The 25,940-nt window shown below is 39.6% G+C and overlaps 1 protein-coding gene across 1 annotated transcript; it reads left to right on the plus strand.

Moving 5' to 3' along the window:
- Positions 1–1,588: 1,588 nt before the first annotated feature.
- ghrhrl (growth hormone releasing hormone receptor, like) lies at positions 1,589–25,694 on the plus strand. The gene is made up of 13 exons (XM_067597157.1): positions 1,589–1,663; positions 7,968–8,073; positions 8,626–8,733; positions 10,515–10,606; positions 11,555–11,658; positions 16,279–16,411; positions 16,590–16,743; positions 18,630–18,690; positions 18,817–18,886; positions 19,242–19,333; positions 20,677–20,806; positions 21,609–21,650; positions 23,489–25,694. The coding sequence occupies exons 1-13, from the start codon at positions 1,610–1,612 to the stop codon at positions 23,588–23,590; spliced, it is 1,248 nt and encodes a 415-aa protein (XP_067453258.1). The 5' UTR covers positions 1,589–1,609; the 3' UTR covers positions 23,591–25,694.
- The last annotated feature ends 246 nt before the right edge of the window (positions 25,695–25,940 follow it).

Genomic DNA, 25,940 nt, shown 5'->3' on the forward strand with positions numbered 1-25,940 from the left:
CAATGCCTCCTTTCCAAATTTACATGAGAAGGGGTTCCAGCTAAAGGGGAAAATGAATACAGATGACAACAACTCTCCATAATATAAACAATATAAGTTAGTTCTGTTGTTGTAAAGCAGGATGTGTTGAAAAGAACAAGACAAATACTTCTTCTGTCAGTTCTATTTTGAGTCGATATGGTTTCACAAAATAACAAACAGCCCAAACTTAAAGTTTGTTTTGCTTCCTGTTACTTCAGTTGGATGTTTGAACTTCACAGTGCAGAAGGATTTATGTGCAGAGTTTAAAACCAGAAGAGTGTCTCCACATTCTACTGAAAGTGGAGAGTTTCTTTGAGCTCGAAAATCGAATATCAGAGTTTAAGGAGCGGGCCTACATGTATGATCTGTGACATCACAACCTGTTTGGAGCCAGTTGTGATCCAGTATGCAACTTATTTAAATATGATGTGGAAACTTGAAGCCCCGAGCCGAGCGCACGTACGCTGAGAATGGCCTTTTCTATGAAAAACCATATCAGACACATTATTCAAAGCAGAGCATTTTATACATCTTACAACATGTCTGAGGGGGATCTTTACCACCGTTACCACCGTTCTCAAAGAGGGACCCCCAAGGGTCCTTGAGGTTGGTTTCAGGGAGTCCCCAGCAAAAAGGGGAATAATTTATTTTCACTGTAATTCCATCTATAAGTAACACAATGACAGCATGTATGACTATTTCAGTCATGGGTTTCATACATTTTCTGTACCAAAACGTCTAAAAGCAAAAATGTTATCGGATGGGGCTCTGTACATGGTCTAATTTGTGAAAAAGTTTGAGAACCACTGTTGTTGTTGTTGTTGTTGTTGTCGTTGTCATTGTTGTGAATGGGAATAGAAAAACATAAAACTTTTTGATTGCTCAGCTTGTTGAGCAATCAAAAAGTTTTATGTTACATGTGACAAAGAGAAACTGTGTTTGGAAATGATCAAGTAGTAGAATCATAGGTCCTCTCCACAGGTCGGTCATTTTTTGGCAAAAACACTCATCCATGCAGCCTCATGTCCTCATGTATCTCAAGTCCCTGCACATTGCTCCTTTCAACAGTCTGATTACACAAGTACAGATCCAGCCTCTGATATTAGCCTAACATACACAGTGTTTTCGGGGACAAAGTCAGGTGCAGAGAGGCAGAAGGATGAACTTTGAACGTCTCAGCTAAAACCACCGTAAGTCAGCTGTGAAGCTTTCAGGCCAAACCAGGAATCACGTTTGCCTTCAAAATTAAAGCATGATAGGGATTGTTTGCTTTTGTAACAGTCAATGTTTTCATCATAATATATGCATTTCTCTGCATGTCTATGGAGATCTGCAAAAAAAATATATATCCAGAAGTTTATAGTCAAGCCTGAAGCTCGGCTTGTGAATTTAGGCTTTTATTCTGGACATGTAGCTACACCGGAACTCCTCCATTTTTACTGTTGCAAGCTTGACAGCGGGATTTATTCGGGCTTCACTTGGGGGAGTGAGAGGGGTTTAGCATCCTTTCAGCATCCTGTCCTGCTGGGGTGTGTTTGCTCTCATTGATAAAGGCACCACGTTGGATGAAGGATCCTGAACCGACAACATGTCCTGTCTCCAGATCAGAGGGATTCTTCTCACTCTGTGCTTGGCTCCAACTGTGAGTAATTTACATCAACTTCATCAGTATGTGAGACAAAATGATGATTATACCACGCGCCTACAGCAAACTTAAGCGCAAATTTGTTTGAGGAAGATCGGCGAGAAAAACCGTCCAAATGTACGCAACTCAAACTAATTTACTCCTAATTATTCTCCTATTGCCCAGACTTGTATTTTTAAAACATATTAAGGACTCGTGATGTTGTATGAGCTTTAATTTAAATACTTAACAGACCTGCATGTGCGCATCTGTCTGCAGGCAGCTGTAATGCAGCTGTTTGGTTCTTTAAACAGGTCCAAAGAAATGATCTTTCCATAAACGTGTTGCATCAAAAAAAAAAAAAAAAAGACACTGCAGGAGAGGATCAGCAGGCTGATCACTTTCTGAGGACATTTGATCAATGTTGACTGAATGTGAATAAGTGTTTGAAACTCTTTGTGTGTGTGTGTGTGTGTGTGTGTGTGTGTGTGTGTGTGTGTGTGTGTGTGTGTCTGTCTGTCTGTGTGTGTTGATTCAGCACCGTAACAAATGATGCGCGAGGATTGAAATTAATTAATTAATTATTGTTCAGAAAAGGGATGGAAGTCTGGTGGATGTGAAGATCAGGTTGATGTTATGTGCTGCGGAACTGAAAGATTAACTGATTAATTGAGTGACAGAAAATTAATTGATAACCATTTTAATAATCGGTTTATCATTTGTTGTTTTGGTTTTAAGCTAAAATGTGGAATTTGGGATTTTGACTGCACTGACAAAATAAGAACTGTGAATAGATCATCCTGGGCTCTTGGAAAGTGTGATGGATATTTTTCACTATTTTCTGGCCTTTTATAGACAAAAAGAAATGGATTAATCAATAAAATAAGCAGCAGATTAATCAATTATGAAAATAATTGTTACTTGTAGTGCTGTTAATATTATCTGTGACCTACCTACACTTTGGAGATGTGTGTGTGTGTGTGTGTGTGTGTGTGTGTTAGATGCATTATGTTTAATTGGAAAATGTGCAGAAAGGCTGAGATATTATCATAGGAACTGTTAGATTTATTTCATTCAAAACTGTGAAAATTGGAATCTCTTCCATCATACACACACACACACACACACACACACACACACACACGCACACACACACACATTGTAATAATGAACATCACCAAGTGAATTGACTTTATTGGAATTGAAGTGAGCAACCATTTAACTATAAGTACGTTTTATTTACCTCATTATTTACATAGTGTACAATTAGTTTTTGCCTATCAGCAGTGAACCGTGTTGGACTTGTATGCGCAGTCACACCCTGACACACAGCAGTTTTTTAATCAACAGCTTTATATTATTACATAGCCACCTTGCTAATTTCCATAACGGAATAGAAATATGAGAAGCGGCAGGCAAATGGGTGGTAGGATGATCAGTGTTGCAGCAAGAGAATAGGAACAGGGCAGATGCTCATCACTGCGTTCCACTTCATTCTAGTCTTTCACTGCTCAGGACTGCAGAGAATTATAATGAACTACCGGGGTCCATAAAAACACACACAAATAGACACACACACACGTTACACATCTCAAAAGAAAACATAATCACCACAAACAAGCCTGACAGTACGGTTGGTCTCTTCTGAATACTCAGATATGATTGAAATGTTGCACTGAGAGAAAAAAACAACGAAAAAGAAAGGATGAAAAAGGTGACTGCATGTTAAGAATGAATAATGCATCTTACTGTTATGAACTGAACCTGATTCATTCCTCAAGTGGTAGGCAGGTAGACTGTTCGCTTTATGTTGTTTCAGTTGTATGTATCAGTTAAAATAGTTACACATTTTGGGAAATACACTTATTCACTTTCTTGCCTAACATGTTAATTATGTTGCATTTGGAAAGAGCCAGGCTAGCAGTTTCCCCCTGTTTCCAGTCTAAGCTAAGCTAAGCTAACCAACTATTTAGTGTATCATACAATCATATAAGCACTGTAGTATCAATCTTCTCCTCCAACTCTCAGCAAGACAGCAAATTTCCCCAAATGTTGTACTGTTCCTTTAATATCTGTATAAATAATCTGAGACTGATTGTGTCTGTGCTCTTTTTCTGATTGACTGAACATGTTATATATTTTCAGTCTGTGCCAGAGTGCTGCGACAGCAGTGTTAAAGTGTACCTCATTCGCTGTTGAAAATAGAAGGCAACATCTGCAAAGTGAGCCCACTCCGATGGCCCCTTTTTGGGTAGTTAGTGGATAATGGGCTTCACCTCTCAGGGAACATTTTTACAGCAGACTGCGCCTTTGGCTTTGCATTTAGTTTCATGGCTCATATTATCCAGACTTATCTTATGGAGCACTCCCCCATTTTTCTCCATCTCTGTTTCTGTCTCTTAAATGCAGCATAGTGTCTCCCTTTATCCCATCATGCAGTTGAAATGCATGAGCACATCATGCACCCTCGGTGATCGTAACCACCCAGTCTTGACTCCCGTTTTATGCCTCACCCCCTGCCATTCAAAGCTTAGCTCGCCTCCACTCAACGGCAAACCATTCTTATGTAGAAGAAAACGTCCTCACAGCATCTCCTTGCATATAAACAGGGAAGCCATGTGTGGTACGTGACCCTCATCTGACATATAGTGACATATTATAGCTACACAACCATACTTTCATCAGAGAACAATATACCAGCGTATCTGCCTACATATCCTTACCTCCAGCAAACTGTGATTGTCTGAGTTTAGTGTCTCAGCAGGAGATAAGGTAAACCATTTTGTCATGCCTCCCTCTCCTGCCTTTGAACAGGAAAAGAGGTAATTGCTGAGTAAATTGCACAATAACACCTCTCATTAGATTATTAGCATTGCATTAGGAACAAAGAGGATGGGTAGTGATTTGTTCTGGTTGTTTCCAAAGCCTCCATTCCTCATTGATGGAGGGAGAGATGGACCTGGGAGCTTGCATATTTGGTCCTAATTACCTAAAGAAAATTGGGGGGAGACATTTTTAAGTCCAACACAAAGTTTGTGTTCAATTCTGATGAGTTTTCTGTGTTTGTGTGTATTCTGTATTATGTGTTTTTCGACATAGTTACTAAATTGGTTTGTTATTCTGCACAAACAAAAGCTCTGAGTCCCATTTTGTATGTGAGATGGTGAACAAGTTGACAGCTAAGACATAAAATGAGGACAAAGGGCTGATTGTGTCAGAGAAACAGGAATGAAGAGTTTCTTTCCAAACCAATTTCACTTATGTTTGTCCATTTTCAAATAAAGTATATCCTGATACATGATTCCTGATTGGATATGCATCATTATGGGTTTTAATTCTTCAAACACTCTGGCAATAGCCTCTGAGCTTTGCTTTTGGTGATAATCTCAAAGCAGCACCTGTTCAACCTGATAGTTTGAATGAATAAGAGCATCAGATTATCTTATCTTCATGTATGCCTAGCTTTTTTTTAACAGTGTGTGTTTCTCCAAAGAGATTAATTTGTTTGAATCTAATTCTTTGTCCCTGTTCTAACAGTAAGGAACCTCCTGAATCCTCTTTGTCACCTTATTTTTCTTCACTTTTAAGAGTAAAAATGAAAGAAATGCACTTAGGATTGAGAGTGTGCTACTTGTGTGGCTTTTTTTAATCTTCAATTTCCAGAGTGATTTTGACATTGTTTTTTTTAAGGTTGGTGCCACAACCCCCTCTTCTTGAGTAACATTACACCAACATTACAACATTATGGTAATAAAAAGTCATATCTATGCGAGGCGATGCTCAGTCACGTCATTTCATGAAATGGCTCCAGGAGGGTTTGTATGGGTGCAGATGTTGCTGCCTCCCTCAGAGAAACTCATAGATCTTTTTAGTGGAAATGTTTATAAGACACAACCATTGCATCCTATTGGATGACACTCAGAAAGCTGCCAAGTGGGAGAAATCGGAGTTCTCCAGAGGGAGTGTTTGTGGTCTGGTCCCAGAGGAATTTAGCTTCTGAAGCTTCTCTTCATTAAGAGTTTGGCTCCGTCTTGTCACAAAGAGACTCATTTACCCTCAGGTCTTTAAGAAATGAGGTGGAACTGAGCTGAATCAAGGACAAAAGTCTGTGCAATATGCCTGTCAGTAACACAGATGACTTTATGAAGGCTGTGTGACCTGTTGTGTTGTCCTCTAACAATGTTTTATTGACTGTGCATCTACAAGTACCACAGAAGAGACTGAAAATAGCAGCCTACAAATTACTCAGGAAAAACAAAATGCAAAACATTCTCAGCATTTGGAGTCATTTTTGAAATGGAGGGGCTTCATGATTACATCTCTGCCTTTAAGTGCCTCCCTTTTTTTTCCCCTCTCTTCTAGTTTTGTCTTGTTTTTCTCTGCACGTCCTCCTCTCATATTCCTTTCAACATGCATGCACACACACGCACGTACAATGCAGTCATCCCTCCTGACATCACATTGTGCCTTACACTTTCTAGCCGCTATGACTAGACAGTGATGTCTTCGAGGACCATGCAGAGACTTACAAAAGATCATGTTATGAAAGTGAGAGAAATCTAACTCTCCATCTCTTCTATCTGTGATATATTTTATCTTATAGTCTTATAGTCTTCTTTTGTGGTAAAGTCTGCACCAGTAGCTATTATGTTTCTTTCCAACTTAATAACAACATCATTGTAGTGTAATAATAAAATGAGGGCTGGTTAGCACCAACATGCCACCAAATCTCATGGGTTTCAGTAGTCTAAATAATAGAACAGAAAGAATCAAGGTACCACATAAGCAGATATTACAGGAAATCAGGTGGTGAACTGTGTAGGATGGTCCTCCATAAGATGCCAACATGTACTGGCAAATTAAAAGGAAACAGATAGATCCTCTAGCAGAAATACCAAGACATATCAGGAAGCACACTGTTGCAGTACATTGTTAAAGCTAACAAAAGAAGACTGACCTTTAGATTCAGGACTGCTTAAGTTCACCGGCAGCCTGGAATAAAAAATAGATGACTTGAGTTTAATCCATCCAAACATGATACTCCACCTACTTCTAACCTTCTCAATAGAGACTAGAGATATAAGTTGTTTTATAGAACATTTTAAACAAAGTTGGGGTTTTAGATTTTCATGTAAGAATGAAAGATATCACTTCTACCAAGAGTTAATAAGTTATTTTAAAGCGGCCATAATCAATATTTTTATAATAATAATGTATCAAATGACTGTGTAACATCAGAGGCGTCGCTCGTTGTCATGAACATACAGAGCTCTATAACATGTTTCAGCTCATTGTTTAGCTGTCTGGCGGCTGCAACTTTACTGTTTTGGTTCACTCTCACCGCTCTCATAGCGTAATTTTCAGTCGCAGCAGGCAGCTGTCTTCAGCAAAAAAAGCTCTAAAAGCCAACTGTAAACTACCTGTTCAATACCAACTGGCAAACAGACACAGTGCACGATATTTGCTCACCACCAATCAGTTCTCATTGTCAAAAACATCTGGTGTATTAGCTAAAATTTTCAAAAAACATTGTAATATTACACAAATTATTGATGGCTAACACATAAATGTGTATACATTTTCACAGAGGTTGGATTGTATGACTTTATAACCATTTATATCATCATTTATATATAGCAAGTGTTCACTGTTGCACATTGAGTGAGAAATATTGACAATGCACTCGAAACACACTCACAGTTTTGAGATACAGCCAAAAGCATAATCACCACAGAGTCAACACACCTCCTGTCCTCTTTCCATCCACCCTCTCCCCACATTACCCTTCAACATTTACTTCACAAACAAGATTTTCTTATTTGTTTCAGTCTGAGATAAATGTCAGGCTGAAATCAAATGCAAATGCGATTATAATGTTTTTATTTAACATCAGGAAATGGAGGGACGAGCAGGGGCAGACACATAGAGGAATCTCTGAGTGGCACAAAATAGATGGAGTGCAAAGTTGTTGGGAGGCCAAGACAATCATCTGTGTCCTTAGGATCAGATTCATTTAATGAATTTTCTGAGCCTCCCCTCTCTCTGTGCGCTGTGATGAAAGATCGTTTTGTTTAATGCCACCAACATAAATAGTTTTTTTAACCAAAAGGCAACTGTTTTAGTAGGAAGCATTCATTGCTGAAGGTAAAGTATAAAGGCAAATTGAGTCACTGCCCTTTATAAATTGACATGCAATTTTTTTATACACATGAAATGCTCCTTCTATGTGTAATTACAGACTGCGTGGTCACAGAGTTTCCCTTTGAGTGTCTGTATATAGCACATCCCTTCCTTGTGTTCTTCGCTTCTTTCTTACCTCTAGGCATTATCGAGCCTGCACCCTGAATGCGAGTACATATTTCAGCTGGAGAAAGAGGAGCGTCACTGCCTTCAGTATATTGCAGAGCAGGGCAACAGAAGTGCAGAAGGTGCGTTTCCTGTTTTCAAATCAGCCTGCAGAAGTAACTCATATAAATTCAAGCACGATTCTAGTTGTGATATGAAAAATACTGCAAATGTTCACATTAAGTACAAGAGTCTAAGCCGGAGTAAATGCTTCACAGAGAATCATCAGCTATCAAAGGCAGGTTCTTGATGGCGTCCTAACTGCAAAATGAAAATGTACTGGGTGATCTATCACTGTGATGCATCTGTAGAGGAGACCATTAAGGATAGTTACATAAGGATTTATGTATGTAATCTATCTCAAGATAAATGTCTTTGCTGGAGATTCACAGTGTTTCCTCATTTTTGTCTTAATACAATTTACACAGAGGCGGATTTCATGGCTTTGAAGGATGTTGTTGGAAGTATGATACACCCCATTTACCTCTATACTGCACCTCTATGAGTATATCTGTAGTGTGCCTTCTGGTTGGCACCGTATGACACTGTGTATAAAGGAATCTTTCTTCTGATTCACTTCTTTGATACTTACTTTTTTTTTAACCTTATCTTCCCCTCTACACCTTCCAAAAAAGGTTGTCAACCACTCTGGGATGCAGTCGTCTGCTGGCCTCATGCTATCGTTGGAGAAACAGTCCACAGAGCTTGTCCTGCCGTTTTCTCCCTCTTCAAAAACAGCACAGGTGACTATAAAATCACACTGTGAGAGAGAGGGTGAGAGGGTTATCTGGCTGAGATAATGATAAGAGCAGCATGTTCACCAATTGTAAGTCAAAATTAAGCTAAATTGTTATTCCAATGAAACGAAAGGGTGTTTTTATCCCGATGATTTCATAAAGTATGTATATTGATTTATTCATTCAGTCATTAATTTAGTCTTTTAAAAAAAATGTATTGTGAATCAGACTCATGCCGAGTCTCAGTGCTCAGGCTTGCCAGATCTTCCCAGGAGACTGAAATCAAATTACTGTAGTTTTTCTCTTAACATGTAAATTAGCAGCTTTGTGAGCGTAAGCAGATAGTGATGGAAGTGTTTTACGAAAGCAGAAAACAAGAGGTGCCTTGACATTATGTATTACACTATTATTTAGTAATGTCTGAACAACAAGAGTCTACAGCCCTGCTAGCGCCTCTGTGAGGCTGTACGTAAGCACAGTGGTGATTTGAATTAATGCTAACATCAGCATGCTAACATGCTCACAATTATAACAGCTAGCTAACATGTTACATTATGTTAACCATGTTCAACATGTTAGTTGAACATGGAACAGTAGATAATTAGTTGATAATTAGCTGAGGCTCATGGGAATGTTGTTTTGCAGGAAGTCGGACATAAACCAAAACATTGGACAAATTAATAAATTGAACTAAAAATGGCACTAAGGTCATTAGGATATCTTATCTGGATATCATAAATATCTGTAAAAAAAATTGTGCTAGCACATTCAGTAGATCATGAGATATTTCACAGAATAAGTGAGAACTCATGTTATATGGAGCGGACCAGGTGCACCCAAATGCAGGAGACAGCATACAACAGGAACTGAAGAATTAATATTTATTTCAACACCTAAGAAGAGGACTCAGGAGTCCAGGCAGGCAAAGCTAAACAGAACAGACAATCTGACAAAGACTGAACTGAACAACAGGACTTAAATAGAAACTGAACTAAGAGGGAATAGGGAACAGGTGACTAGATAGGAGGCAAGGAGCTGATTGGCTGGCGGGAACAATGGGAGCAGTGTAGGGCTGATGAGGCTGATGTGGGGCAGGTGTGGAGAGAAAAGCAGGCTGGGGAGGAGTACAGGAGTACAAGAAAATAACACAAAAAAGACAGGAATGACAGGACAGTGACAGGATTGTGACAGCTCTGACCTGATGAGGGCACTAGGGGAAAAGTCAGAGTCATTAGGATTAGGTATCCTCTGGGAACCATGAATGTCTGTACCAAATTCCATGGCAATTCATCCAATAGTTGGTGAGACTGTTTTCATTAAAACCTCATGGTTGGGGGCAAACCACATAACTGCAATGTCCACGGGTCAACTTCCAGCTGGGGGACCTGTGTTGCACATCATACCCCTCTCTCTGTCTCTCCCTAGTTTCTTGTCTCTACTGTGTCTATCAAATAAAGGCAAAAAAGCCTGAAAAAAATCATCTTTAAAACATGGTGGTGCTAGGTGAACAGTCAGGGGATCACTGAGGTCAGTAGCATTCATCCTCTGTGGACCATGAATGTCTGTACAAAAATTTCATGACAATCCACCTGATAGATGTTGAGATATTTCAGTCTGGATCAAAGTGATGGACCAACATCGGTCAACATCTGAAGAGCCACATTGCTAGCATGGCTAAACACCAAACATTTCACCTGGATAAATTTATCTTGATGAGTTAGTGATTCTAAACTGAAGCTAATCTCTTCATGGCTGTGTTGACTTGATCTCTTGACCTTTCACCTTAGGGTCAGTAAGCCGCAACTGCACTAATGGAGGTTGGTCCAGGCCCTTCCCACCATACCACATCGCCTGCAGTGTGGATGATGACATTCCTGAGGTGAGAGTTTTTGGGGGGCAAGGCGGGTGTGGATGTCAGACTGAGAAACGAGAGACCCCAGAATGACAGTGGAGTGGTCAGGCTGAAGGAGTTAAAGATGGGTGCAGAAGCATCAAGAACAAGGAGACAACCAATAGAAAAAGGGAGAGAACCAACAGAAACAGGAGAACAAAAGGATCAGGAGGTCAAAAAAAAGAACCTGATCCCACATGTTGTAATTTCATAAATCAACAGACCAAACAAGTTAAATTAGAAAGAAAACTATATCATGTTTCAGGGAGTTCTTGTCAAAATGTTACTGTGATCTGCCAGACTGTGATGAAGTGAAATTGCTGCCCATATACCAGCTTTTTGTTTTCCTTTTTGGCTGAGATTTGAGCACATAGATTACTGCTTCGCTGCCTCTTTAGAGAACAAAAGAAAACCCATTCAAACACAAATGTGCCTCATGCGAAAATACTTTAGCTAAGTGGTAAGTGAATTAATTGTCATCCATCGGATAATAGTGGAGATTATCTTCTTTCACAAAGAGAGAATCATACTTAACAGTGTTTTTCAGAGGATAATTACAAGAAAACTACTTTTGGTGCTATTCAGAACATCTTTTGTCATGAATTACAAAAGACCTTTTTAGTCTTCTGATAGCAGGGGTGGAAAGTCACTAATTACAAGTTCTGATTTTACTGTAATTAAGTAGCTTTTTGTGTACTTATTTGAGTCATTCCAGGAGTCTGCTTAGTCCAGATTTACTGCCATTAGACAAAATATGGAAAAAGTTTGCAGTTATGCCACAGTCATCTTTTCAGTACAGTTGAGTTTCAAGCTTGTGTGCAATTTGGTCTCATTTTGAGACATTACATTCATTTTGAAGCCTGACAGCATTTTGTAAATCTTTGATATTTTAGTATAACATCTTATACCAAATTTTCTTTCTCATTTTGCCTTCAGACAGAGCAGTCATACTTTGCCACAGTGAAACTGATTTACACCGCTGGTTACAGCGTCTCTCTGGTGGTGCTGACTGTCGCTGTGCTGATTCTGCTGCTCTTCAGGTATGACCAGACGAGATTCAATTAAGTTCAGGTTTTCCAATACACAGGTAGACAGCAGATCTTTACTCCATTTTTCATCAATAAAACAGATGAACTTTCTTCCATTTTTCCCCATTAAAAGGGTTTTTGAGGAGTTTTTCCTTATTTGAATCGAGGGTCTAAGGATAGAGGATGATGTTGTAAAGCAAATTTTTAATTTATGATATAAATAAAAATTGACCTGACTTGACTTGAAAGACGCTGAACTGCCAATTTAAGCTCAAAAATCCTAGTTGACATTTAAGAAGTGAAAGCAGTTGAAGAGTCAGAGAAACTGTAGGTGAAATTTCATCTAACTGAAACTGTGATTATAGAAAAACTATGAAAAGTATGAAAACACTGAACTAATGTAATAAAGTACAAAGGGTGGAGGCTTGTTTAAAGTTTGAATGAAGCTTCTAGGCGAAAGTATGCATTAAGGAACGAGGTTGAAGAGGAGTTGAAAAGTTGAGATAAAGTTTAACACCTTAAAAAATATGAAAGACAAATCTGAATAGTAGCACAAATGTCCGAAATGAGCTGAACTTTTTGAGGTTTGAAGATTCTAGAAGAAATTATAAAGAAGTTGGGACCTCCCCAAAAATGTGTACAGAAGATATAAATACGAGAATATGTGCCAATGTTAATGACCCCCTTTCAAACAAAGAAGGTTTAAAGCCAAAAAGTTTGAAACCCCACATAAAAACAAAATTGTCATGGTTTTATGATGCTAAATATTACCATCATTTATGTTGTACCTCTCAGTTTCAATATTTTCCTTCTTGGAATTGGACCCTCTTTGACATGGAGCTGAGAAAACAGGTGCCATCGTCCACTTAGCAAGTGATTGACATGGTGTCAAGGGTCTCTTCACACCCACCCACCAGGCTCTTTGGTTCACTGGTTTAAAAGCAGTAGCAGCAACATAAAACCTCCTGATTAATGTTCTCTTTTTTCTCTCTCCAGCTGGTGTGTGCTTTCATAAATATACTCAGTTTGTCATGAAACCACTTTGAAATGATAGCTAAACACCAATTTGCTCATTTACATTTTTGGTTTCCCTTTTAGATTTTATTTAAAACTGTAGCAGCTGCCTGCCTGTACTGTTCATGACGTATAGGTGAATCACTTCATTAAACAGCATGTTGTAAAGCAGGAAATTTTAATTTTTACTCTACTGCATAAAATGAAAACCTGAGAAATGTATATATATATATATATATATATATATATAAATCCCCTTTTCACCCCCCTCCCATGGGGGGTGGTGGTGTGTCTTACTCAAGATCGGGTCCTCTACCAGAGGCCTGGGAGTTTGAGGGTTCTGCGCAGTATCTTAGCTGTTCCTAGGACTGCGCTCTTCTGGACAGAGACCTCAGATGTTGTACCTGGAATCTGCTGGAGCCACTCTCCCAGTTTGTGGGTCACAGCCCCCAGTGCTCCAATTACCACTGGCACCACTGTTGCCTTCACTCCCCACATCTTTTCTAGCTCCTCTTTCAGCCCTTGATATTTTTCGATCTTCTTATGTTCCTTCCTCTTGATGTTGCTGTCGCTTGGGATTGCTATGTCTATCACTACTGCCTTCTTCTGTTGTTTGTCAATCACCACGATGTCTGGTTGGTTAGCCATCATCAGCTTGTCAGTCTGGATCTGGAAGTCCCACAGGATCTTGGCTTGGTCATTCTCAACCACCTTAGGAGGTGTCTTCCATTGTGACCTTGGGACTTCCAGCCCATACTCAGTGCAGATGTTCCTGTACACTATGCCAGCCATTTGGTTATGGCGTTCCATGTACGCTGTTCCTGCCTGCATTTTAAACCCTGCTATTATGTGCTGAACTGTGTCAGGAGCATCTTTGCACAGCCTGCACCTGGGGTCCTGTCTGGTGTGGTAGATCCCTGCCTCTATTGATCTTGTACTAAGTGCCTGTTCTTGTGCTGGCATGATTGGTGCTTCTATGCTGTCCTTCACTCCAGCTTTTTCCAGCCACTGGTAGGATTTCTTGATATCAGCCATTTCTTCTATCTGTCAGTGGTACATGCCATGTAGGGGCTTGTCCCTCCATGATGGTTCCTCCTCCTCCTCTGCATCATCGGGTTTCTGGTGCCTGAGGTATTCATTTAGCAGTTCATCTTTGGGGGCCATCTTATGTATTCCTGGATGTTGGTTGTTTCGTCCTGGACAGTGGCTCTGACGCTCATCAGTCCTCGGCCTCCCTCGTTCCGCTTAGTGTACAGTCTCAGGGTGCTGGACTTGGGGTGAAACCCTCCATGTATTGTGAGGAGCTTTCTTGTCTTGATATCAGTGGTCTCTACATAATCCTTTGGCCAGCTTATTATACCAGCGGAGTATCTGATGACTGGCAGGGCGTACGTGTTGATGGCCCGTATCTTGTTCTTCCCATTCAGCCAACTTTTCAGGACCTGCCTTACTCTGTGTAGGTATTTGGCTGTGGCTGACTTCCTTGCGGCCTCCTCAAGGTTCCCATTTGCTTGCGGGATCCCAAGGTATTTGTAGCTGTCCTGAACATCTGCAATGCTGCCTTCTGGTAGTTCAACCCCCTCAGTTCTGATCATCTTCCCTCTCTTCGATACCATCTGACCACACTTATCTAGTCCGAATGACATTCCGATGTCGTTGCTGTATATCCTGATGAGGTGGATCAGTGAGTCGACGTCTCGCTCATTCCTGGCATACAGCTTGATGTTATCCATGTAAAGGAGGTGACTGATGGTTGTTCCGCTTCGGAACCGGTACCCATAGCCACTCTTTGACATGATCTGGGTGAGGGGGTTCAGGCCTATGCAGAACAGCAGCGGGGATAGTGCATCACCTTGGTATATACCGCACTTGATGGTAACTTGTGCAATTGGCTTTGAGTTGGCCTCCAGAGTTGTTTTCCACAGCCCTATTGAGTTCTTGATGAAGGCTCTTAGTGTCCTGTTGATGTTGTACATTTCCAAGCATTCCAGTATCCATGTGTGTGGCATTGAGTCATAGGCCTTCTTGTAGTCAATCCAGGCGGTGCACAGGTTGGTCTGCCTGGTCTTGCAGTCTTGGGTGACTGCTCTATCGACCAGTAGCTGGTGCTTAGCACCCCTGGTATTGCTACCAAGTCCTTTCTGGGCCCAGCTCATGTATCGGGCCATGTGCCTATTCATCTTAGCCGCTATGATGCCTGACAGGAGCTTCCATGTTGGACAGAGTCAGGTTATTGGTAGTTGGATGAGATCGTGCCCTTCTGGGGGTCCTTCATGATCAGGACTGTCCGCCCTTGGGTTAACCATTCTGGGTGCATCCCATCCATCAGCAGCTGGTTCATTTGTGCTGCCAGGCGTTCATGGAGTGCAGTCAGTTTCTTTAGCCAGTAGGTGTGGATCATGTCCAGGCTTGGTGCTGTCCAGCTCTTCATACCTGACACTCTTTCTTGGATGTCTGCCATTGTAATGGTCACTGGATCTTGCTGTGGTCTGCTCTTAGATCCACTAGCCACTGAGCATTGGTGTTATGTGATGCCTCCTTCTCCCCTATGCTATCCATAAGTATTGTTCAGTCTCAGCCCTGGGAGGATCTGTTCTCATGTTATTACCTTGCCACTGAGAGTACTCACTTGGCAGTCTCCAGTGCCTCAGGTATAGACAGCTTGTTGTACGTCCTGGGCATCCTTTCGTCCCCACACCTTTCTGTAGCTCTGAGAGTTGACTAACTTCTCTCCGTGTTGCCTTGATCTTGGCCTCCAGCCTCCTTCTCCATGGGGGGTAATGGGGGTAGCCAAGCATCTCTAGGATCACTGTTGCTGTGGTGTATATCAGCTGATTGGTCTCAGTTATGGTCCTAGTAGGGATAGTCTCACATCTTCTAGCAGACTTTCAGAGGGTATTTTGTCACTTAGCCTTGGTAATCGGCTACGGGGGTGCTGGGTGTCCAGCTTAGTCATGATAGTCATTCTTAGGTCAGTTGCCCTTGTGTTAAGGTCGTAAGGGCTTGTTGGGGCTTGGTACCCAATCTTGGAGTGTGGGGAGGATGATGATATCTCCCCTCTGACCTGTCGTCCTGGCTCCCCCTTGCCGTAGCATGTTCGTTGTACCTCATCAATCTCTAGTTGTGATAGCAGTTGGCGTTTGCGGATGTTGGAACACTGAGCTAGTAGTTGTTTCTTTGTAAGCTTAGATGTGGGGTTTCGAAGCATCCATATATCCCACAACTTCTGCATGTATCCCCTCTCATCGGGGTTACTTGTATAGTAGCATTCCAACAGATCCCTGTTCTCTGCCCTGCTCCATCTATGTCTTGTTCCAGTAGCCCATTTCTCATCAGGGTGTCCTGGTTCCCCAACGCCTGACGCGGACCTTGTTGACCCAGGCAACGTCCGAGCCGGTGTGACTCATACTTTCACTCATACTTTTCACTCATACTGAGGTAGGCCAGCAGCATCAAGGACCTTGCCTAAGGGTCCACACTGGATATGTGTTACCCGCCCTGGCCGGGATTCGAACCCCCGACCTATATCTATATCTATCTATCTATATATATATTATTTATGCATGAGACAACATTACAATATATATTTATTATGTGTGTCGTCTGTGTTCCCAACAGGAGGCTGCGTTGTGCCAGGAACTTTATCCACATCCAGCTCTTCATTACTTTCATCCTCAAATCTGTAGCGGTGTTTATAAAGGATGCTACTCTGTTTTCAAGCGAAGACACCAACCACTGCACCCTTTCCACAGTAAGATAATGACGATGAGGACAAGAGGTTGTCGCTTGCATTAAGAAATTCCTCTGGGCAGATATCCCTGTTCTCATATTTATGCATTGTTTTCCTCACGTACTCCTCTCTCATACTAATCCCTCCTTTCAATTCACTCCCAGCCCTTCTTTCCTCTCCTGTTTTTTATTCTGTCCAGTTTGCCTGTAAAGCCTCTGTGGTCTTCTGTCACTACTGTGTAATGACCAATTTTTTCTGGCTCCTGGTGGAGGCCCTCTACCTCAATTCCCTGCTACTCTCCTCCTTCAATCACAGCCGTCGATGTCTTTGGGGCTTCAGCCTGCTGGGATGGGGTGAGAACCTTGCCAGGCAGTTTCTTTCGGTTTTATTCCAGTATTAGATGACCCACATTTGAAATACAGTATCCTATATGACATATACTCTAACAAAAAAGCTGAAAAATAAAGTAGGGTGCTTCTTAGACATTAGTAGATAATAAGTCTGTAGGTTGCAAAATGAGGAGACTGCATCATTTACAGATACATGAGTTTTCATTTCTATATTAAATGTGTGTTGGCTCACAGGGAGTTGCACTTCTAAATAAGACCGGCAAAAATATTTATCTGGCCAGTAATGCTAAAATCATCAGCTGTTATTAATGCAAAAGGCTTGAAAAGTTTAGGAGGGCAAGCAAGTTCTCATTGGTTTGTGTTGGTCAAGGCGTCATTGTTTATCCTGTTTATGCAGCCTGTACATCATATGCAGAGTGAGTTTCTACTTTTAGATCTTAGAAAATAGACGTGTTTTTATCAGTATTCCTATAATATGATGTCCCAGTGACTGCTTTTTCTCCTGAGGTGCACAAATACTTGTACTGTGATTTGCAGTTGTCAGTTCAGCTCTTTGCCTTGTGTTGCAGGTATTATACTTTTTTACTCAATCCACATACTAGTTTTTTTCTAGATTTTTCTGTCAAATCTGCAAACTTGTTTAACTCACAATTGAAGGATGTTCATATGTAATCTGAGCTTCCCTACAATGATGGTACTATATAGTATGTCTCTGCATGATTTCTGTGTGTCGTCAAAACCAGACCAGCAACTTACTAGTTTCACTGTACTTAATGTAGCCACAGGTTTACGCTCAGGGAGAGTTTAAAACTTTGACCTTTAATTACTGCCAGTTAGCACATATTTTAAAACTCCAAGCTTAGTGCCAAAATATATAATTTCTTCCACTCTCATGAATGTCATGGTGTAGGATAAGGTAACATTGAAATTCTTTAAAAACTGGAACACACTAGAAGATGCATTGTTCTCCAAAATCGGATGACTGATTTCAGACAGTTTCATTTGAGGTGTATTACAGTTCTCTGTTTCAAAGGAGTGTCTCATCAGGGACAATAAGAAGCAGACAGACTGCCATGGGCCAACATCCCCAGCTTATTATTTTAATTCAGCCGAAAACCTCTCCTGGCCAAGTGGAATCCGCTATAATTAACAAACAAACCGAAATTAAATTTACATCCCTGTGGCAGTCACTTCTAATGTACTTGTTTTTGGTTGTGGTTTGAATGTTTTTTCAAAAAATGTTCAAGTTGTTTTTCTTAAGAATTCAAATTAGATGAAAGGGGCCACTGCATACAGTAGGAGACACTCACTGACCCTTTACTCGCCAAGTATGTACATAGATTTGTCCCAGTGGTAGGGAGGCAAGAAGTTGATGAGAACTTGCAGATACTGTACATGTATGGTGTATTATATACTGTGCTGTACATGTCTAATGCATCTGAAGTATTCAATTCATTTTGATTTTGTGTATTTTCATTATCAATAATCTGTTGATTATTTAAATGATGAATCTATGAGTCTATGAAATATTAAAAAACAGTGAAAAAATTGCATTCACAGTTTTTAGAGGCCACGATCCTTAAGTCCAAAATTCACTGACATATATGACAAAAAATACAGCGAATTGTCACATATGAGAAGCTGGAACCACAAAATGTTTTTCAAGCAAAATGAGCATTTTTGCTTGAAAAATGACAAAAGCTAGTTGCCGATTAATTTTCTGTTGATCGACTAATCGATTAATCGTTGCAGCTTTAATTTCTAGCAGCGCAAATCAATGCAGATGTTAGAAAATTCAGCATGTTGTCATTGTTGTCATTACATTCAACCAACTTAGCATGATGATGTCTCACTGACATGACTTGTTTGGTTTTTCTTCTTTTCTACAGGTGTACCCGTGCTCTTCATTGTATTGTGGATTGGATCCAGGGTATATTTTGAGGACACAGAGTTTGTATAAATCATTACTCCCATCCCTGCAAGCACCATTATTTTTCATTGCAAACTGCAATAGATTTATCTGTGAACATCTGTTGACTGACTAAAGTGCACATCTCAAAATGTCTTCCCATATAGATGTTGGGACATCAACGAGGACTCGCCCTATTGGTGGATCATCAAGGGACCAATTGTTGTGTCTATCGCGGTAAATGCTCCCATTGTGCCTGAACAAACAACATAATGGACTGCTGCGAGTGTGGCCATCACAATTATGCCAATTACATATTGTTATATAGACAGTTTGTTTACCTTCTTTTTAGAGATGGTTTCTGAGAAATGATTTGGAAAAAACTTCCTGTATGCACGTTAGACTAGCGTGCTGAAAACTGACCTCACACCAGACTTAGTCAACTACACACTTGGCTGCCCATATTGCTGCCATGACATTCAATAATTACACTGTTGTAAGTGACATTTGATACAGTATCTGTCAGGGCTTTAGCGTATTAAAGCAGAACATTTTTCTCTTAGTTTTATATTCTTGCTTTTTCTATCAACAGGTCAACTTTTTGTTCTTCATGAACATCATCAGAATTCTCATACAGAAGCTCAATCCTCGTCTGATCCAGTTCAATAACTCCTCTCAATACAGGTAATCCTTTAGCTGCACACACAGACTTAGACACAGGATGAGTGGATGAACTCAGAAATGATACAGTATCTTCTACTTCAGTCATCACTTGATACATAATTACCCGAAGAAGAAGTCCATTTCAACCAGACATGACCAACTCCAAGCTTTCTTTAGGCTTATGTATGATTTTCTCATATTTAGCTTTCATCTTTTTGTTGTTTCTGTGTGACTTGTTTATCTCAAACTCTTAAGTTTTTTCAGTCTGATGGACACTTTTTCAAATACTTTTTCTCTCTCATAAGAAGACACTTTGATGTTGGGAAGGATGCAAGTTGTGTAAAAACTGTTGACTCACCGTAGTGGGCAATGTATAATTCATTGTGTCACCACTGACTCTCAGTATGGTCACGTCTACCTTTCCACTTCCCAAAAGGCTTATCAGAATTTCTAATTGAACTAGGCTCACTAATTGGCTGAGAGTTTTCGGGCACATCATGTATATCAGGATCTTATAACATACCAAAGGTAAGTTAAGTGATGCTTGACTTAATTGCACCCCTACACAAAAAAAAAACATTACCTCTTCATTCACATTTTAATATCCTCACTCTGAATCATGCACCTGCTGCTACCTTTCCACTCACGTACAGCCTGACACACACACACACACACACACACACATACACATACACATACACACAAGTATCCTCTTGATTGGCAACTGATTATTAGTGAGGCTGCATGCATGACGCTATCGGGAGCAGCATTCAGATTAGACGTGTTAAATTTAATTCAATTCAATTCAATTCAACTTTATTGTCATTAGACATAGCCATGTGTAATGAAATGAGGCTTGGGGGGCACAAAATAAGAATAAGACATAAAATAAGTGCAATGGGGAATGGCTGTTAGAGCCTTTATAGTCAGTCAGTCATCAAGGGTCGGCACTATTGGAGAAGTAGTCCTCAATCATGTGGTGTAGGTGAGCTTGGCAGTTTTGATGCCCTAATTGTGGTTGACTCTGACTGTCCTATAGGCCTTGCTGTCTCCGGATTTAAAAGCTGCATCTTGGGCTTTCAGCAGCTGGCAAACCTCAACAGTCACTCAGAGTTCTTGGTTGGGAAGGTGCATATGTTTTTTTCGGTTATGACAGCCACTGTGCAGAGGTGGATATAGGTTAGCACAGAGTCTGTGGGTTCTGTAATATAGTCATGGATGGCATATTGTGCAAATATATCCAGTCCATGTATTCAAAACAGTTCTGGAGATGGGAGACTGCTCCCTCTGGCCAGATGGTGACTGGCTGACTCCCTCAAGTATCTTCACATCTCGCCTCTTATTTCTTTTCTTCTGTGCAACAGACGCCTGACTAAGTCTACCCTCCTCCTCATCCCATTGTTTGGCACTCACTACATGTTCTTCAATTTTCTGCCCGACTACTTCAACATTAACCTGCGCCTGTGTATCGAGCTCTGCATGGGATCCTTCCAGGTACACACATGTATAAACACTCAACCTCTCCTACACTTTTATACATATTGCATACAGTAATGAAAGTTGGATCTATAAGTGCTAATTTACAAATGCTGTTAATTAAAATCATACCTAATATTATTTTACCTCAAAACAACTACATAATATAAAAAGGATAACAGATAAAAGCTGGATTTATTGGATTGCTGTTCAGTAAAATGCTTAACGCCAGTTATGCAATTGAAAAAACACAATAAAGGATCATTTTATTAGTTAATTAGTGCAAAAGCAGTGCTGTGTTGCTGAGAATGTGACGGCGGCTTAGCACACAGTGTTTGGATCTGTCAAAGACATGTAACCTTTGAAAAGTTGCAAGCCAGCTCCCCCAAATGTGATTTAGCTCCTGTGCCCCTTCCCGTTGAGAATTTAAAGTAATTTGGCAAGGAAGTGTGAAAAAATGTCACACTCAAAAATCTCTTGGTAACAACAGTGTCTTATTATCTGCAACGGTCTGTTTATTAAGGGAGGTACCAATTTTTCTGCATGTTTCAGAGTAAAGATGAAAGGAAAGACAGCAAAGCCTTCTCCTTTAGATCATACATGGCTCACAGCACTGTATAATTAACCATTCATTATTCCACTCTTGATTGCTGGCTGTGTGAGCGAAACATTTTCCTGACCTGTATTCAATGCCATAGCTCGTTCTTCAACCTATCAGCTTTCATTTGCGTGTGACATTTAAGCTATCTTCATATGAGCAACCTTCTAATGATGTTGACTAATCCCTAAATGTTAATGATTAAAATCATCTCTCTTACAGGGGCTTCTTGTAGCAATTCTCTATTGCTTTCTCAATCAAGAGGTCAGTGCAAGCCACACCACTCTCAAGCGTTTACTATAACGTGTTTAACAAACCGCACAGATCATTTGCAGCACTGTTGCATAATACACCTGTGTACCCAGATCAGATGCCTGTGAGAGGCGAGTGGTTTAGAGCTTAAATGGTAAAAAAATATTTGCCACTTCTACCCTTATTGCATAAAGGAAGGACCCAGAGCACTTATGTCACCACCAAGGTGAGGCCAGCCCCAGACAGTCTGAGGGCAACACTCAAAACCCAAGTTCATCTGTTAGATGCTTTAGGGCCACTTGTGTAATACTTAAAAGTCACTCAATTATTTTACAGACTAATCGATTATACAATAAATCTGAATCTATATGCCCTTGTTGATACAATAGATTGAAAAACAAAATTTACAGTTGTGCTTTATCAATGATTATTGTTCTGATGCCTGGAGGAATCTATTATTTCCAATGTTTCACAAATTTCACTGATACTCCAATAATACACCGAATAAATACCTTAGATTACTTAATATCCAATAACCAATAAAATGACTTGTCATCCCTGCAAAGGGAACAAATAATGGACTTTAGAGTTCAGGTTTACCTATCAAGATTGAACCTTTTGGGGTTCTTTGGTGCGGCTTCAAGTTTAAAGGAATAGTTGGACAAATTGGAAAATAGCCTTATTTGCTTTTTTGCAGAGTTAGATAAGAAGGTCAATACTCCAGTCGCATCTGTCTGCTAAATGTAAGGCTACAGCCAGCAGTCTGTTAGCTTAGCTAAGCATAAAGACTGGAAACAGTGGGAAATGGCTGGCCTACTAGGACCTCTAAAGCTCACTAATTCACTCTATATCTTGTTGGTTTAATCTGGCTAAAAAATAGTTTCCTTTGGGCAGAACTAGGCAAGCTGTTTCCCCATTGTCAGTCTTTGTGCTAAACTAAGCTAACCAGCAGCTGGCTGTAGCATTATAATACATATATTAGAGTAATATCAATCCTCTCATCGAAATCTTTGCAAAAAAGCAAATAATCATATTTCCCAAAATGTTGAACTATTTCTTTAAAGGAGACATAACATATTTTTTATGATTTTCTGTCATTTATATACTGTTATAATGTTGGATGACCATTTTAAACATGGTTAAAGTTCTAAAACTTGAGGTGAATGTATGTAATAATGCTCCCTGCAAGTCAAAAGCCAGAGCTTCAGCCTGCTCTGAACACTCTGTTCGCAAAGTTACCTCTACTTCTTCCTCGTGATGACGTCAGATGGTTCACTCATGCCCACAAATGGCCGTCCGTAACTTTTGATGCTAAGATTGTTGCTAAGGTTATCCACTCGCATATTTCAGATAGGATTTGGGCTCAAACATGTACGAATGTATTTGAGAAGCTGACATTTTGAATAAGGAACCAGAAAAAGAAGTGAAATCCTACTACTACTAAAACTACTTTGTTTACGTAGCCTCCGGAGGCTAACCAATCAGAACAGAGTGGGCTTCTCGGAGGGGGGCTTAAAGAGACAGGAAACAGCCTTTTTCAGACAGAATCTGAACTGAGGGGCTACATAAAGAGCCAGTATAAGATAAATTTGGAGTTTTTTGAACTGTAAATCATGCAAAGATGCCAGTAGAGCCCCAGAATAAAAAATATAAACCTGAAAATGTGCATGATATGTCCTCTTTAAGTAAATTATATAACAGCATGACAAAGACATATGAAATGAGATTCTTCTTATTAAAAAACTTTGAAGACCAATTACATAATGATTTAAACAGTATATGTGACATATGAGCTGTGACGGCATCATCTTACTAGTATTTTTTTGGTTTTGTGTGTGTGTGTTTGACAGGTCCAGAAAGAGGTTCACATGCAGTGGCTGAGGTGGCAGGAGAGAAGCTATGGGGTGGTATCACCTGCTGCAAAGTGCAGCCAGATGGACACACCCTTCTAGTGGCATCCTGACACATCCTCACTCTCTTCCTATGGGACCTACAGTAACTGTACTCTCACAGAGGATTACTTCTGTGCATGTCATCATCTCTAATGGGCTGTACAGTACTCACAATACACCATTAAAAGCTGAGAGTCTCATAAGTTTTCACTCCAAACTCTCTATTACAGCCCGTTTCACTGACTGCACTCCTTCAGCCAGAAAAAAGAAAATGAGGTTAACTTTTCAACAGAGAATTATTCTGAAATCCCATAACAATTACACACAAAGATCAGCCTCTAGATTTCCTTGGAGGCCCCACAGGTCGAATGAAAGAATAGTCATTATGCTGAGCTGAAAGCGTAGCCTAACAATTAAAGAACTGTCAATTAATAGGTAAAATTAATCACTGAATGTAGGTTTTAATTGCCAAAAGGATACACTGTCTTGTTGCATGTACATTTCAATGTACTCACTGTGTAGATGCTTAAATAAGATACAGTGTATAGAAATTTGACTTCATTTAACACTATAATCAAAGACTTTCACATTATTAATCTGTATTATAATATTATATTCCATAATTCGTATAATATTAATCATATTATCTAAATCTGTGGGAAGCACTGATTGACCAGCTTTCAGCTTTGGTGTAGCTCAAACACACTGCAGAAGGAAATGAAAAGGTATTTTTAGGATGTACTGTGTGTGTTGTCTGTGTATGTATTGTTTTTAAGTATTTGTACAGTATTCTATTATTTTTTATTTATGGTAAGGATGAAGGTAAAATAAAATACAGTATTTCAATTGATACTGATGCTTTGAAGTTCATGTTAATTGTTGAGGTTTAAAAAAATGATTTTGTCTTCATGGCACCTACAAAAATATAAATTTAATATTTTTTGCCTGATTAGTATCAGGTTGTTGTGAAAGAATGATATGAAATTTTATATACAACACAGGGCCACAGACTTTGGGAATTAATATCTTACAATCCACTTGTGTTAAACTGTGACACTGACTGCTATAGTGTTTCTTTCTTTCTTTCTTTCTTTCTTTCTTTCTTTTGAAATGAATGCCTTCACACTCTTTAACCTCAATGGCACCTTGTTCAAAACCATTTCACCGTTCATACTTCAGAGGTTAGTGCAGCGTATCATGTTCTGTCATGTCATGTGGTCGACTCCACCAATGTGCATCTCCACTGCCATCAGAGATTCTTCAGACTCTGAGATTTTATTATCAATACATACCTCTACCTACTAATGTATTGTTCAGTTCTTTCAGCTGCATGGTAATATAAACAATGATAAAACTGCAAACACTTTTACCATAATTACCAAATACATGTTACAGCTCTTTTTTGTGTGAAAACTGGATTAGTGTATTCTTTATGTGTTATATATTTATAGATTTCATCAAGATAAAGACCATACTAAATAGTCTTGCTGGTTTTGTAACAGTTGAGTTTAATCTATGTAAATGAATCCTTTGCCTTAAACTGAATGTATTTAAAAAGTCGCTGTCAGACCTTTGTTTTATAATCACTGTTGTCTGTATTTGGTTGTTGCTGCTTTTCTTGTGCCTCTTCGTGTGATGTTTTAATGCCTTGTGAAAATAGCAGGTTCCTGCCACTTAAAGCATAAACAGTGGTTACTTAGTTGCATTATGGCTCTCTGAAACGCCTTTCACGAAAGAAAGAAGTCAATCAGCTGGCAGCTACAAAGTGTTAAATCAGTGATAAAAGCTAAATACAGTGTGTGCTGATACTGGAATTACACATAAAATATTTTTAGGGCAAAAACACTTTATAACTTGAATCCTAAGGAAGCTCTGTAATTCATAAAAACTGTGTAATAGTATTTTCTAAACTTTATTTCTGCTTCATAAGAAAAATTGAATAAATCTTCTCTAAAGCATGATTCTGACAGGTGTCCTTTGTTCTTAACAATAAGCCATTTATCTTTTAAAAAGTTGCAATGATGAGGTGTATAATTCACTGAAATACACATTTTAGTCAAGAAAAGCTATTTAAAGGTGCAGAAAATGTGAAATGTAATATTTTTAGCTTCATTGTTAAACTTATCTAGCTGGCTGTTGCATGGTTCACATCCTGCTGCAGAGGAAAAAACATCAGAAGCCATTAGAAGAATTGTAATTGTTTTCAATGGTTAAAATAATTAAAACCATCATATCCCATTAAATCCTCCACATAATTGTGTGTAGAGGGCTTCGGACACTGATGTGATGGTTTCCATTATATTAGTCCACTGCCTATAAAGGATTTCCTTTAAAAAGTGACAGCTAAACTGTAAATGGCACAAAAACAAGCTAAATAATTCTTTACACTTGTTTTTGATTTACTGTAATT

Source organism: Thunnus thynnus, chromosome 8, assembly GCF_963924715.1.
Source record: "Thunnus thynnus chromosome 8, fThuThy2.1, whole genome shotgun sequence".
Classification (NCBI taxonomy): domain Eukaryota; kingdom Metazoa; phylum Chordata; class Actinopteri; order Scombriformes; family Scombridae; genus Thunnus; species Thunnus thynnus.

Bases quoted from the DNA above. Each gene is read 5' to 3' on its own strand.
- ghrhrl (XM_067597157.1), top strand. From the start codon at position 1,610: ATGTCCTGTCTCCAGATCAGAGGGATTCTTCTCACTCTGTGCTTGGCT. The intron at 18,887-19,241 runs GTAAATGCTCCC...TTCTATCAACAG, and splicing joins CAATTGTTGTGTCTATCGCG to GTCAACTTTTTGTTCTTCAT. The intron at 19,334-20,676 runs GTAATCCTTTAG...TCTGTGCAACAG, and splicing joins AATAACTCCTCTCAATACAG to ACGCCTGACTAAGTCTACCC.